This window comes from Rosa rugosa, chromosome 6, assembly GCF_958449725.1.
Source record: "Rosa rugosa chromosome 6, drRosRugo1.1, whole genome shotgun sequence".
Classification (NCBI taxonomy): Eukaryota; Viridiplantae; Streptophyta; class Magnoliopsida; order Rosales; family Rosaceae; genus Rosa; species Rosa rugosa.
This window is the reverse complement of record NC_084825.1, coordinates 24,353,197-24,370,060: the sequence shown is the minus strand read 5'-3', so window position 1 is coordinate 24,370,060 and position 16,864 is coordinate 24,353,197. Positions and strand designations below refer to the sequence as shown.

The 16,864-nt window shown below is 38.1% G+C and overlaps 1 protein-coding gene across 1 annotated transcript; it reads right to left on the bottom strand.

Moving 5' to 3' along the window:
• Positions 1-5,204: 5,204 nt before the first annotated feature.
• Positions 5,205-8,924, bottom strand: LOC133716448 (uncharacterized). The gene is made up of 4 exons (XM_062143160.1): positions 8,603-8,924; positions 6,030-6,110; positions 5,476-5,946; positions 5,205-5,359 (listed from the first exon to the last, which is right to left on the bottom strand). Exons 1-4 carry the CDS (start codon positions 8,922-8,924, stop codon positions 5,205-5,207), a joined length of 1,029 nt encoding a protein of 342 aa, XP_061999144.1.
• Between the last annotated feature and the right edge of the window lie 7,940 nt (positions 8,925-16,864).

The window sequence follows — 16,864 nt, the reverse complement described above, 5'->3', positions numbered from 1 at the left end:
TTATTTCCTATACATCTAAAAAAAATCGGCAGTGACCATAAATTGCAGTTTACATTTATTGATCAATATTGTTTCCTGCAGAGAAGATTTAGCATTTATTGGTTCAGGCAAGGCTGAAGAAAGAGGGAGTTTGGTGATTTTGTGTATCCCAATTCCAAACCAATATACACATATACATGATCAGTGCATATTTTAGCCATTCGATTGAAAGAATTTCAGATCGAGACCTGAAGTCTCTTGATTCAATTACAGAGGGCCTGAAGTTCCTCGAGTTACATAATCAAAATTGCTACATGAAGTTTCTCAGTGCTTATACAATTAACAAGGACCAGAAGTTCCTCAGAGTTATATAATGATCGAAATTGCATGTTGTGATCCCTGATCATAAGAGGGCCTGAAGTTCCTCACCTTATTTTGATATTATGTTCTTGTGCAATTAGAGGAGAGAAACAAGATTATCATATTCGTGAAGTTAACCAGACCATAAGTTCTGTGTATTTTCTTCATTTATGGAACCAGGAGTTTCCACTGTAAAAATTATTCCATAATTTTTTTTTTCTTCTCTGTGATTTTCCTATTTTGTTATGTACTTTCATTACAGTACTTATCTTTTAACTTTTTTGTTATTCATATGGGCCAGCAGCCCTATATCTCGAACATATGAATTTCGAATGTAATATTTTTGAACTAGAAGTTCAAAATTTCATAGTAGAACATGAAGTTCTAACAGTAAAACTCAAACCCGAAGCTTTGAGTATAAAAGTGAACTTGAAGCTTCACTTTAGTCACCTCGAACCTGAAGTTTCGAAAACCAAATTTATTTGAACCCGAAGTTCATATTACAAAATCTTAGAACTTGCAGTTCGTAAAAAAAAATTCGAACCTGAAGCTTCGATTACACATATGATTCATTCATAGTTTATTTGACTTTATGTCAACTCGAACTGGAAGTTGAATTTTCGTATGTCGATTGATACATTCTATGTTTTTTATGCTTACTTAAAGCATTCTTATTGTTTTCTTACATTAATTACTATACCATAAGTTCATTCCACCTTAGAACCTGAAGTTCTAATTGTGCAGACTCGAGCCTTAAGTTTTGAGCATATGGACAACTTATCGAACAACTTTAATCTGGGTCAACCTCAAACCTGAAGCTTTGAGGGGATTATTTTGACACCAATTTAAAAGTAAGCAGATATTTAACCGTTGGTTTATGACAAACGAGTATGAGTATACCCCAAATTTGTTATCGTGGATTTTGTAATTAAAAGAGATCAGAACGTGTAGTTCCTTGATCCTTAATTACATGTGGACCTGAAGTTCCTCAATGATCATACTAACTAGATGACCATCTAAAGTCCTTCACTCATTATGGTCATGAAGTTTAAACTCGACATTTCGAGTATATTATTTTGGCCAGAAGTTCAAAATGCATTTGATGTTAATCTACATCAAACAACAATACAATAACTGAACGTCATGTTTTAACTATATAACACGGACCAGAAGCTTCGTGTATATCCTATGAGATCCACCGTTCAATTCTTACAATTTTGATTTGTGTCATCTTCAAACTTATGTTTTGAGTGACTCTCAGGCAATGCAATTTTATGCATGGTGTCCAGAAAACATTATTAAAGCTTATGCTTATGAGGCTAATATAACAATCATCTCAGATCTTACATATTTGATTGATAGCTCCAGAAGAGCACACATTATTGTCCCTTTGCATTATGTGCCTCCAATATTACTAGAGATGTATAATCTACCCGTCTCATAGATCTCATTGTATAGTAAGAAAGCCGATTGACATGGCTATACCATGAAATGCCACCAGAAGTGGATCATGGCAAGAGAGAAATCAGGAGTCAATGTAAATACTGCCCTAACATCCATACATGTGAGGAAATTGTAAATTAGGCGTGTGTCGCCTATGGTACACTATATGGTGGATGATTATCAAACCATTTTCGAAAGGGCACTGGTCAAATTAAATTGCATTGACTAATAAGAACATTGAGATTCATTTCACATGCCTGATGTCTTTTGCTTACAATAAGCAAATTGAAAGAATTATTGTGTTATTTCACAAATTTTTGTAACCTCTTGAGTTTCCATTGAAACTAAATATTTCTTAATCTGATTATCTTAGAACGTCATGTTCCTCAAGAAGTTGTTACAAAATGGAAAAAAATCGAAATCTCAAGTTTCTTGGATCTCCGATTATATGAGGGCCTGTAGTTCCTCCTCTTTATGACTATAAATATATATGTGACAGAGAACTTGAGGTTCTCCACGTGATACGTGAGAATGTTACTCTATTATTATGGCTTATAGTCTTCAACTTGAAATTTTCAAGTATATCATTTTAGCCACCAGTTCAAAATGAATTTGGTCCATTCCAATTGTCAATATTTCACAATTGATGTTTACTCAAGCTACGGTAACACTCATATCATGAGTTGTAGATCTCGATTTATGGCTCCAAATGAGCTACTATCATGTTACCGAATTTGAAATATTGTTGCATTAATTGCTTCCTATATGGTTGGAGAAGACTTTATGCCATCAGATATATATTGTATCGAATTTTCACAGTAAATTGAGGCATATATGTAATGTCATGAACTAGAAGTCCATTGAACCAAATACACTATTTGGCATGATCGATTACATCATCTTTTGTCTACCATGTTGCGTGGAATCACTTACAAGTTTGATGACTGCTAATCTTACTCATAAGCAGATTGTTTATTTACCGCATATTTGCAAGTTGCCACTTTAATGAGACAATCCTCCTGCAATGAGGGGGAGAAAGATTGTTCCTGAAGAATGATATGAATTGGTGTGAGATATTTATCCACTGTCTCATTTTGATTCTAGGAAATATCTAAGCTAGTGACAAAATTATATGCTAAATGCAAAGACCATCTGCTTGGGTTAAAGTCCCTGAGACCAACCATATTAATACAAACAATGTAGACTCCATTTGATTTGTGGGATGCAAGTGTATCCAATTGACATGGTTCTCCTGAAGAGAATGTCATTAAACAATATCACAGCTCCTAATATGGCTACGCATACAGAGGATGTAGGTACGCCATTAGGAAATGGTGTCTTAGTGATACAATAATAAATCAATATGGTTGATGCTGATGAATAAAGCATGTTTTGACCTAAATCTTGGTTTGGGTTCGCCACCAACCAATGAGCATCTTCACTCCAAAGAAAGTGATAGATTTTTGAACGCATCTATCCAATGAGCATGGTCAAAATAAGACAGTCTTCCCGCCGTTAGGGGGAGGAAAGACTACTGTCATTTGAATAACGGCATGAATTTGTGTGGATTATATCCACCAGGTCTAAAGTTTTAAGCTCCCAAAACAGGGAAGATTATAATGCTCATACACGAGATTATAAGTAAAAAGATCCACATTCGCTACGTGATTCATCTATGAGAGATGATTGTCCTAGAAGCGACAATGTATGCCCCAGAAGTGGCATGAGTACCCAATATCAATAAGCTTATTATATCTAATGCATGCATATAAGAATGTGTGGGATCTATGATTAATGATCATCGATGATAATTTACATTTAGTAGCTACCAAAAATCATTAAGGGCTGTATTGACACGTTTCATTATGAATGTCGACAAAGTATATTATTGGCCAAATTGGAAAGAGGCAATTCCAATGAAATTGAATATTTGAAACGTGATGAAATACTTGGACCTTTAACCCTACATGGTACAAAAGGGTATTTGTCAAAAGTGAAGATAAATCACTACGACACAATGTCTATTTATAGAGACATGAGATTGTGAACATCTTCCCTTATACGAATGACAATTTTCTATAAGTACAGTGTTACATATAGTTGTTATATTGACGAGAGATTTATGGCACGTTGTCATCGTATATTATGAAGATCTTAAAGACATATTGCTAAAAGCAAAATCTCAAAAGCAAAGTGTCATAATAAGCGTATTGCTTATCAAATCCTCAAGGGATTCAAATACATGAATGATTCAAGTTCATGAAAGGTTGAAAGAGCCTGAAGCTCACTCATGGAATCAAAGAGTTTAAAGCTAGCTCATATGTACTCATTTCGTTCTAGTTAACGAGATCTAAATTGCCTTAATGAGTACTATGATGAGACTACTATCGAATTCGAATTATGAATATAATGTTGCAACATATTCTAACTTTTGCAAAGTTATGAATTACTTAGAGCTCTTGAAGAGCTTATATGAGACATATCAATACATAAAGATCGATATTGATATTTATGGCTAGGTATGCCATGGTGATTTTTCCTATGTTTTAAACTATACAAAGATAAATGTATCAATTTCTTTATATTGTCTAGCTTTGTTAGTATTGCTTTAACTTTGCAGGTATGAAAATTTGTGATGAGCCCCTATATGCAAAGCACACATAGTCGCACCTCAGTGATAGACACATCAAACCACTATACATGGTACATGTAGCTTATCACATACATAATTGAGGCTTGCAACAATCAGGGGGAGATTCTCATCAGGGGGAGCATCCAGAAGCATGCTACCTAGGACATATGCGCGTTGTGCTCTTTTTGTCATTCGACCAGGGTTATTTTTGTCCCACTGGGTTTTTTGTTACCTGGCAAGGTTTTTAACGAGGCAACAATAAGCGCGTCCAATATCATCATTCATTGGTGGACATCCAAGGGGGAGTGTTGTAAATATTATTATCTATATGGCTGTCCACGTAAATACTCATTAGTTGTGTACTTTGATGTAAACCCTACCTCTATATAAAGGAGGCTAATGAGACTGAATGAGAACACTTCTACTTCTACTTCCTCCCAATTATTCTCTCTTCATCTTCTTCCTACTTTATAACAATATAAATATATATTAATTTAATCTAGTTTAATACCTTAACAATCACTGATTTGGCTGAAAATTTGCAGAAGTGATCTACACATTAAGACCTAAAAACTGAACGGTTGAAATGCCAAAATATGATCGAAAAGTTGGTTTAATGCCCTATCCCTAGAAAAGACCAAAAAAATGGATCCCTTAGTGGAATATATATATATATATATAGATGAATTATCTAAGTGATAAGGATATGTGAGCTACAATGAATTAGCTTTATGCATGAATACTACAAATTAGCTTCATACGAAGAGAGGAGAGATTGAGAGCAGCACTACTAACAATTATAAATCCATCGTTCCCATATTCCGAGCTGGCTAGCATTTTTGAATAATCCAGCCGTATTAGCCAATGCATTTAAAGGGGATTCACCAGAGTGGTCTTGAGCAATAGCCAAGCTTGGAAAACGCCGTATTAAGTCCAACGAAGTATCTATAGTATAGTGAAAGAGGGAATCAGTATAACATACGATCATACGTAGGAAAAGAAATAAATATAAACCGCTTGCTATAGTAATGATTTGTCATATGAATGATACTCTCACATACCTATATATTTTACTCTCAAACTTGTGGAAATTAGCTCAGCTTGGTCCCTTTTCTTAAGCTTTTCAAGTGGAGTAGTACTATAGAGATAAGCAGCCATTTTTGGTCTGTCCAGCCTCAGAGCCATCAAGAGTGGAATAGTATCGGTGGAAGGATCGACAATACGAAGGAGTAGTTCCTTGTTCTTCTCAACCATGCACGTAGCAATTTTGGTCATCACATCTGTATCCTTTTCTAGTATAGCCATAGAAAGAGGAGTATGTCCATCACGGTCTAGCATTTCTAAGTCTTTGTTTTCCATAAACGGTAGCAACGCTTTTACACCGTTTACGTCCCCGAACTGGACCGCAAAGTGAAGAGCTGTCTTGTCGGTGTTTTGAGATTTTGCTCTTATTGCCCGTCGATTTCCGCGAATAAGCTCCTTTACAGCTTCCCAATTCCGGGCGTGGACCTCCTCAAAGAAATGTGCATGTGCTGCAAGTCAAGGTGACTTTTGGTAGAAAAGACCAGTAATATTTCAAGAAATCACAGTGAAGACTGAAGAGTGAGCATAATACCTCCAGCAACTTGTACTTCCGAGTCTTCATCACCATCAATTGAGCTGGAGCTGTCATTCGAGTCAACTTCAGATATTTCTTCTGAAAATAAAACGGTTATTTACTTATTTGTTTAACAGTTACAATTCAAATTTGTATTATTATTATTATTTTTTTGGGATAGATCGATGAAATATCTACAAAGTAATTTTATCAAAAAAAAAAAAAAATTAGCTCAAAGTGATATTACATGTAGGAGAATTCTTGGGTATCTTGGTGTTTGCCATACCCGCATTTTGTTAAATATTTTGGACTATTGGATTAGTAATATATCCAATGGTTCAAAATATTTAACAAATTGGTAATTTTTTTTTTCTTTTTTAATATTGATTTTTTTAAAAAATATGATCAAAGGGTTTCACTCCTGCCCCCATGGTGACTCAAACTCATGACTTCGTACATAGGTAGTGGGTGCTCTAACCACTGAGCTAACACTTGTTTAGCCCTTAGCCTTTCTAATTTTTTTGGTAACACAAACTACTAATTGAATTGAAAACAATAAAGATAGTGAAAACAATAAAGCCAATTAATGTTTGATTATCAATTGACAATTGACAATTATGATTTTTCCTTTTTCAAAAAAAATTAAAAGAACCTTCTATCCTAGGTTCACCGAATTACTTTTAGTTAAATAGTCTATATTACTAACTAATTTTATTATTAGTGAATTAATGCTTGTTATTAATGGACAATTACACAATTGAAAATTACGTTTTTTCCTTATTAAAAACAAAAACTTTCTAACCTAAGTTCGCAAAATTAGTATTAGTTAAGTAATTTTTATTACCAATTAATTATATCATTAGTAGTTTTTTGTTGTTGTTGAAAGGATCATTAGTAGTTTTCTTAACCAAATATAATTATTTTTACATGCATTTTACGACAACGACAACAATTAGGGTAAAAAAAAATAATATTTGTTTTAAATGTAGTCAAATGAGAACCTACTTTAGGACTTATTTACTCAAATGAGAATCTACTTTACTCTAATGAGAACCTATTACAATTACCACTTTTAGGACTTAATTACTCAAATGAGAACCTACTTTTCTCTAACGAAGACCTTATTTACTTTAATGCGGATTTTTTTTATAATTACCACATGTGTCCTCAAAGTGGTTACATGAGTCCTCAAAGTGGTAAATATTATATAAAATAGAACATGTATGAATCTTTATGTTTTTATCATTAGTGAAATTATTACTACAATGACTACACATTTTATCACAACCCACAACACTTGATGTAAAAGCGGTAACTTTTGTTCTATTTGTAGTAATTACTCCACCTAAACTAATGTACTAATTTATAGACAATTTAACAAGTATGACAACAAATTTGTTGTCAGAGTGGTAAATCTTTATGTTTTTATCAGTAATGAAATGATTACTACAATGACTACAGATTTTACCACAATCACAACAAATGATGTAAAAGCGGTAACTTTTGTCCTATTTATAGTAATTACCCAACCTAAACTAATGTACTAATTTATGGACAATTTAACAAGTGCAACAACAAATTTGTTGTCAAAGTGGTAAATCTTTATATTTTTATCATTAATGGAATAATTACTCAATGACTACATATTTTACCATAACTCGCAACTATTGGTGTAAAAGCGGTAACTTTTGTTCTGATTGTAGTAATTACTTCAAAAACTATACCATTTACAAGATTACCAACCATTTTACAATTCCGACAACATTTGTGTTGTGAACATGGTAAAATTAAAATTAGACCAAAAGATATGTAACAACTCAGTATTGTAAGGAGCTTCTCCACTTGATAATCAAGGTTCTAAATTTGATAAAAGTTGTCCAAATATGATATTTACATCTTTGACCACTCAATTACAATAACCACAACAACTGTTGTCATAAGTCGTAATTGTAGTTCAACTATGTGTAATTTATTATTTTGACAATACTTGTTACATGATTTTTAACAATGTTACATATCAAGAAAGAGTGTGTTGTTAATATGGTAAATTTTATTTTTAAAAATGACACATGTCGATATTTAATTGGGTAACCTGTTGACCAGTTCAGTAGGTTTCCACTATATTAATTTACTAAAAGTAAAAAAAATAAAAAAATAAGGGTATGGCAAACACCAAGGTACCCAAGACGACCCCACCTATCCAGGACATTAAATTAATTAATTACATAATTTATGTATTACTCATCAAATCTGATTGAGTAACCAATCTCATAGAGTTGGCTGTAGTTTTAATTCCAGCAAAGGGTTAAGGGCTCATGTTATAACTTCAATATATAACTCAAGTGGTAGCTAGGATAAGTCTAGTTAAGATAAATAAGATCCTCATTGGAATAAAAATATTTCCGTTTGAGTAATCAAATTCTAAAAGTGATCTGACAAGAAAAAAAATTCTAAAAGTGGTAAGCATATATATATATATATATATATATATATATATATATATATATATATATATAATTTGTGATGTGATATGCTTACATATTGTGCAACTTTCCTATTATATTGATTGATAAGGAGATGTATGTCTGTACCTGGAGTTTCTAAAATTTCAGAAGGCTTGAACTGTTTTACCAAAATATCCCAGGCATCTTTTGCCGTCGTGATGTATTTAATAAACAACTCAGCATCCTCCCCGCAAAATATGATGATAGCTTGCAAGGCCCTGGCATTATTTTTCTGCCAAGCCATGAATTTAGGGTCTTCTACTGTTGGAGGTATATTTGTTCCATCGACAACATCCCACAAACCTTCAGCCATCAAGTATGTTTTCACTCGAAAGAACCAGTAGTCGTAGTTATCTTGGTCAAGAGCTTTAATATTAACCATTACACTAGGGACTACTGTGGCTGCCATGCTCTCAGAGTCTCAGTATATCTGTCAATTAATTATGTATAAAAAGGAAGCAAATTAATTAATGCTTCAAAACAAGCAAGAAGAAAATGAGACCAAATCATATACTTACAGTCTAATCCACTGGATCAGGGGATCTTTCAACAGTTGCAGCTTGTGTGTCCAATTGTGTGTGGTACCAATTACAGTGGCCACATGTGTGTTTGTTTATGTATAAATAACAAATCGATCAAGCAAACAACCAAACAACTTGTGACTGAAAACAAATTAAGCAAGGTATAAGTTCCTTCATGTTTATGTGATTGAAGAGAGAGAGAGAGAGAGGCAAAGGTGAAATAGAAGTCTTTCTTTATGCTTTTTTCAAAACACGTGGTGGGAGTTGTTAAATATGTTTCTAATTTTTTTTTTCTTTATCACATAACAACTGAAGATATATATATATAAGGGAAAAAATCATGAATAGTACCCGAAGTAAGGCCCACTACGAATTTCAGTACATAAATTTCCAAAACATAAACTTTGGTACATCAAATATGAAACCCGACCCAATATACGTACACGACGTCAATGACTCCGTCAGACGTCGTGCCATTACGCACATAATAAAGGGCAGAATTGGTTTTTTAGTTTGAAAACCCTTATCCCTTCGACTTGGTCAGCTGTCGTATATAAGGACATGTAGTCCACCACAGTCAACTCGTTTTTCTCTCTCTTTTATCCCTTTGACAGCCACACGAACAAGAAGGTCCTGGAGGATCTGCAAAAATCCCGTCGAAGCGCCTCTGCAACAAGATCGCCGGATTCTCGACCCATCTCATGAAGCGCATCCAGAAGGGCCCCGTCCGCGGCATCTCCCTCAAGCTCCAAGAGGAGGAGCGCGAGCGCCGCATGGACTTTGTCCCCGACGAGTCCGCCATGAAGACCGACGAGATCGTCGTCGACAAGGAGACCGTCGATCAAGAAGGTGGATCCCTCTGATCTCCAGACTGCGCCGATCGGGTACGGCCCCAGGAGGTACTAGGAAATGGTGGCCGGTTGCCGGTTTTTCGCCGCCGCAACGGTTTTGATGTTATAGTACATTGGGTTTTTTTTTGGATTAGGAACCATGTCTAATTTGCTATGCTTTTTTTTGAGTTTGTTGTGAACTAGTGCTTTGTCCTTTATTGGAATTTCTGTTCTGGATTAAGAATTTAAAGCATGTCTCTTTATTTAGATTTGCTGCATAAGTTGTTTTGATATCGTGGTTAATTGGTTCAAATGTTGTTTCTGTGTTAATTTGGTTGATATTTTGGTTGATTGATGTTAGGGGTTTGTTTAAGAATGATTACAGTAGGGTTTAGATTTGAGTTTATTTGGAAGGATCTGGTTTGGTCATGTTGTTGGATATGATTACTTTGGTTCCACAAATGACATTGTGGCTCTAGGTCCCGGGAACTGAAGTGATGTTGATTTCAATTATGTTAGTTTGTTTAGTTGTTAGAGAATGCAAGCTTTTTAGTGAGGCCGTGGATAAATCCCCAGGCTCTTACTGACCTGCTTTTTTCTGCTTTTGTTCACATTTTCTTGATGCAAGTTCTAGGTACTTGAGGGTGCATTTTGTTTGGAAATGTATATACTAGAGTTGAACTGCGACATAAGGGTGCTTCATCATTTCCTAGGCTGAACCAGTGAATGAGACATCATCAGCAAGTGCTGGAGGGTCAAGGAAGAGGTACAAGTTGCCTGCAAGGAGAATTAAGCCAAGAAAGTCACCCAGACTTGCTGCTGCATCTGTTCAACCTCAAAAACCGAAACTGCAGAGGGCTTTGTGGAAACCCTGAATTCTGTGTTTTAGGAACCAAGCTTGGTAGTTATGGCAAGAAACACCACCTGTTAATGTGGCATTTGTTTTCTTTTGTAATAGGACAAATGCCATAAGCTTTTGTGTAACTGGTGGTTTTTGGAAAATCTGTAGTAGGGGGCAGTATGAACAATTGCTTTCCATTATTTGGAATTTCTATGTCATGCACAATTGAACCATTAACTAAGTAATTTCATTCCTATCATTGCCATTTTTTTTTTTCATTTTCACCACTACTAATGGTCCATTTTTAAACAAGAGTATGGTTAGTTGCAGACTTTATCAGAATTATGGCGGGAAAAATATGTGTAAGGAGTGTAGGTTGTAGGTTGGAGGGAAAAGGCCGTACAGACCATTTTACCCCTTCAAATACGGCCAAACTAACGGCGTCATTGACGTCGTGTATGCTAACTGGTCAGTTTTTAAACCTCATGTACCAAAGTTTATGTTTTGGAAATTTATGTACTGAAATTCGTAGTGGTCCATAGTTCAGGTCCACTTACCAAATTTTTCCCTATATATAATACCTACTTGGATATATAATACATACTTGTCTGTGAATTGAACTCAAGATCTTTCACAGATAAATAGAAAATTAATGTCAGTATTCCAAATGATATTGGACTTCATTTGAGAATTAAATGTCCTTTTTTATCCCCAATTTATTAGCATGTCATCAAATAGAAAATTAATGATACAAGACCAAATAATGTTGAGATTCATATGAAAGTTAAATGTCCTTTTTTGTTATCCTAAATTTATTAGCATGTCATCAGATAAGAAATTTTTTGTTATATTGGAGGGGAATCTAACCCAATTCCCAACTCCTCTCACCCCTTCGACTAATTCTAAGCCTATCAAATAACATTTATAAAAAAAAATAGAAAAAAGTTGGACAAGTTTTTTTTTTTTTTATAAAGTAAAAGACTAAGACAAAATTACGAAGAAAAGTATATTCCAAAAAAAAAAAAATACAAAGAAAAGTGGTGTAAGTGGCCAGTAGGTTTTCCAATGTGTTTGGAATGCTTCAATATTATTCATCTCCAAAAAGGAGGTTTATAAAGAGATACAAGAGTAATCCTAATAGGAAAATATCTCCTATAACTATACAGAAAAAACGTAATCTACATGTACAAGGAAATAAAATATTTACAGAATATTCTACACTCCCCCTCAAGTTGGGCATGATCGACGTTGGGGCATAGATGTCGATCATGCTCAACTTGTCAATTGAGTTGTCAAACACTTTCCTTGACACTCCTTTCGTAAGAACATCAGCTAATTGATCTTCTTTATACACGAAAGGGAAACAGATAATCTTCTTGTCCAGGTTTTCCTTAATGAAATGTCGATCTACTTCCACATGCTAAGTCCGGTCCTTCAACTGGTCCACCTCCTTCTCCAAATTCTTTTTCGTTTTCTGTTGCCCCCACCTGTTCAACTGATCCACCAATTTCTCCAAATTCTTTTTCGTTTTCTACTGCCCCAATGTCTGTTTCTTTTTCAATTTGTGATGGAGAATTTCCAACTCCAAATCTCGATTCCAAAGCTTCTAATTCTTCAAATTCTTCAAATGCAAATAAATCTCGAGGATTTCCTTCTCAATCTCTCTCCCCCTGAAGGGAAGACTCTGAAACTCCCCCTGAATAATAAGGCTCGGATTCACGAAACGCAACATCAAGAGAGACATGTATAGTGCTAGTAAGAGGATCATAACACCGATGACCCTTTTGGAATTCAGCATAACCAACAAATATACACTTACGGGCACAAGGATCAGGCTTGCTGCGTTGAGGCTTGGAACATAGGCTACGCATCTAAACACGCGAGGCTCAAGGTTTGGTAACGATGGAAGTGAAAGAAGTTGTTGTTGAGGATTTTGAAATTCAATCACCCGAGAAGGAGTACGATTAAGGAGGTAGGCAGCGGACTTCACAGCTTCTCCCCAATATTCACGAGGTACATGCATGCCAAACAAAGAGGCACAGACAACTTCAAGTAACTGTCGATTCTTCCTTTCTGCCAATCCATTCTGTTGAGGGGTATACGAATTTGAGGTTTGATGTCGAATTCTATGAGATTGCATAAACTCCTGCATAGGGCCATTAACATATTCTCCGCCATTGTCAGATTGGAAAACTCGAATAGCCTGTTGTACTGTGTAGACACCATCTTGTGAAAATCTTTGAACATGGAACACACATCACTCTTGCTTTTCAATAGAGACACCCAAGTCATATGAGTATAATCATCAATAAAAGTCACATAATATCGTGCCCCAGAAAGAGAAGGGATCTTGGCAGGACCCCAGACATCAGAATGAATTTTCATAAATGGAATGAGACTTTTATTAAAACTAGGTGAATATGAAATTCGATGACTCTTAGCCAGTTCACATACATCACAACTAAAATCTGAGTCACTAACAACAGAAAACAAATGGGGTTGCAGTTTCTTAAGATAACTAAAAGATAGATGACCCAAACGACGATGCCACAGCCACACTGTTGCCCTAGCATTCTCTACTCCATTGACCTGATTCATTTGTCCCAACAACTATTGCTCTCCACTTTCTGTCAGATCCAAGTAGTAGAGTTTCCCCCTTCTAACACCATAACCAAGAATCCGCCGAGTCAGAATGTCCTGAAACACACAGAAAGAGGGATAAAAGGTCACAATACATGCTAGTGCTAGAATAATTTGTCCAACAGATAGAAGATTATATGCCAATGAAGGAACAACCAACACAGACTCAAGGGTTAAGGTGTCAGATAGGACAACAGAGCCTTCTCCGGTAACCGGAGTTGGAGTACCATCAGCAGTAGAAACAATATTCTGAGAGGAGGGTTTCAGCTTTTTCAAGAGGCTCGGATCATTAGTCATATGATCAGATGCACCTGTATCAATTATCCAAGAACTATTCATAGATATCATACCCTTCATACCTGACTGTGAAACATTAGCGGAGGCATTAGATGGTTTCCCTTCCTCTGTAGTAGCTATGGCAGCTTTTCCAAGGTTCTTCCGTGGTTTCTTGGTGAAATCTCACCAATCAGGGTAGCCAATTACTTCATAGCACCATTGCTTGCTATGACCCAAATCTCCACAGACCGGACACTTTGTATTTGCATATGGATTTGCTTTACCCGGAGGACGGCGTGGTGGAGGAGTTGAGAAGCCTGAGGGAGGACCCTGTTTGCGTTGGACAGGCATGACAGAGGACTCAGAGGCGTGTCCCATTACCTGCCTGTTAACGTTAGTGATCCGTGGGATCTCTAGTTAGCTTAAGTGAGAGAGAGAGAGAGATTGATATGAGATGTATAGTGGTTCACCTCCCGCCTTGGCGGGAGACTACGTCCACTTGAAAGCTTATACTAGTGTGTGTCGAGCCTTGTGGCCTAACATGATTACAAGAGATGTTGTAATGGAGTTGGTTGTGGAATGAATGGTGTTTAAGTGGGAGGAGAGTTCCTTTTATAAGTGAAGGAAGCCATCTCCTTTACATTGTTTTCGATGTGGGACAAGTAACAACTATTCTAGTGTAGAAACTATTCTAGTGTGGAAATGCCTAGTTTGTGGAGGCAACTTTGCAAGGGCGGGAAGGTGGCTTCCCGGTGGCGGATTTGCGACTTCCGGATACCGTAGCGTAGCTTGAACATAGGGCTACACGATGCATGTCTCGGTTGGGCCTTGCCATGGCTTGTGGGTGTCCCAAAGAGGGTGTTACTTATGCTTGGTGATGTAGCAAATAGCCTTGCTAGTGTAGGTATAAACAAGTCCCCGAAGTCCCCGAGTAAGAGTAGCTTCTTGGTTGGGGAGTTCAAATCATGAAGTCATGAAGCATAAGTAACATCCGAGGGGCGCACGGCCCCTACAAGTCCCCAAGCTCCGCAAGCAAGAAGTGACTCGCTATCCTGTATCACAAAAGACAAAAATTCGTATATGTAGTTACATCGGAGGTGCACATCCATAGACTCGTGGAGCCCGGAGGCCAGACCACATGTAAGAAAACGTGAAAAAGTGTGGTGCTCGGAGGCTAGACCACATGTATGAAGCATTGTGAACCGAGAGCGTAACTAAAGCATGTTGGATAAATGTAGGGAGTTAGGTGTTCGAGCAAGTTAGGTGTAGGCGTTGTATGAGCGTGCGGGGCGTAGCCCAAGCGAGTCGCGGCCATGCTTTGATACCTAAGCGAGTCATAACCGTTTCGCAAGCATTTATCCGAACATGTTTAATTGAGCTATAAGTGTCACAAGGTTCTAGATGAATGTCACATGAAAGTGAATTTGAAGCATGTATGTGTGTAGCATGAACTTGTAGGAAAGTTGCTAATAACAATTTGGAGGCATGCTTAAGGGTATAGAGACATGTATAGTCATGGCATTGGCGGTAGCTCAAATTTGCAAGAGCGGAAAAGATAAGACATTGTTACTTATCTTGTGCCAATTTGGAGGCTAGCGGAGTTTGGCCGAGCGTGACGGTCCATTGCTCCGGCGGTATTCGGCGGTTGCATCCCCTTAACATAAGGTAAATGATTAGCATTCTGTCCATATAATTTGAACTGACCAAACATGTGCCATAGACATTCAATGTATACATGTTTTAGAATGTCACAGTAGTGATCATAGTGATATGCATGGCAGGAATTTGCAGTCACCGCTAGAAATATATATCACAAGAAATATATGATTTGAGAGGCAAGAAAATATGCTCAACCGCTAGTCTCCCATGGTGCACGTGTATGAGCTAAGAGAAAGCAAGGCATATATAAATGATATATATGGAGGAGTATAAGCAAGGCACTCCAATTATGTCTCTGACTGCAGCACGTGAGTGTAACTGCAACAATGCATAAAAGGTGTGTGCAGGGGACTAGCACAATTAAATGATTAACTATGCAACTGCTGACCAACTGCACATGAAAGCTAGGCACGTGTGTACCAAGTAAAGAGAGAGAGACTTATCTCGATGGGTGGTCTTGCTGCACATGAACCCAGTGAAGAGACCGAAGATTCTCGGCGGAGGCTTTGCCGCTGACCCAGTGTGGCGGTGCCGCCGACAGCAGCCCAACCTTCAAATCACGAGCCCAGCCCTTTCCGCTGACGGAGATGAGCGGAAAAGCTTAGCGGTGGAGTTTGACGGTGGCTAGCATTGCTGCCATTGATGAAGCTTAGCGGAGGAGTTGGAGTGCAGCGGAGGTGCAACTTGCAGCGGTGCTTGAACTCGAAGTTTAGCGAAATGTTGGTCGGAGAAGTTGGACGGAGTTGCGAAGTTGGGCGGAACTTCGAAGTTGGGCGGAACTTCGAAGTTGGGCGGAACTTCGAAGTTGGGCGGAGCGGAGGAAGAAGGCCGGCGGAATCAGTTCGGCGGAGGACCAGCTCGGCGGAGCACCAGTTCGGCGGAGGAATTGGTTGTCAGCGGATGTTGCATAGCGGGGCTGCTGGAGCGAGCAGGGAAGAAGAGTGCAGCAACGAGCGGAGAGCGGGGGAAAGTCTGCAGTGGGCGCTGCACTGAGCGAGGGAGAGCCCAGCGGAGCATGTGCTGCGCTGGAAACAGCCGGTGCTGCCAGCGGTGGTCTGTGCTGCTGCGGAGGCAATCGACGCAGCATGTCAGGCCTGGCGGAGCTGCAGTTTTGCAGCGGAGGAGCTTGCTAGCGGTCCAGCGGAGGGAGTCGCTGCAGCAGTGTTGGGCTGGAGCGATCGGACTTGGGGCAGCAGAAGTCCAGCGGAGCTAGCTCAGCGGGGGCCAAGGTGGGCGGAGGTGGCCAGCGGAGTTGTGCCTGCGGTGCTGGGCTGCAGCAGGGCGGAGTGGAGCTGTGCCTGTGTTGCAGCGGAGTGCATCGAGCATGGCAGGCCAGCGAGCCTGCAGTTGCAGCTGGCGGATAAGATCTGGCGGAAGTGGCTGGGTGCCCAGAGCAAATCTCTGGGTGTCCAGAGAAGTTTGCCGCCAAATTTTTTTTTTTTTTTTTTGGTAGTGCCAGCGTTGACTTTCATGGGTTGGGCGTTGACCAACCTTGACTGGCGTTGACCAACCCCGCCGGGCGTTGACTAACCTTAATTTGATGTTGAATGAGCGTTGACTCGATACTTTTGAGTCGAAGTTC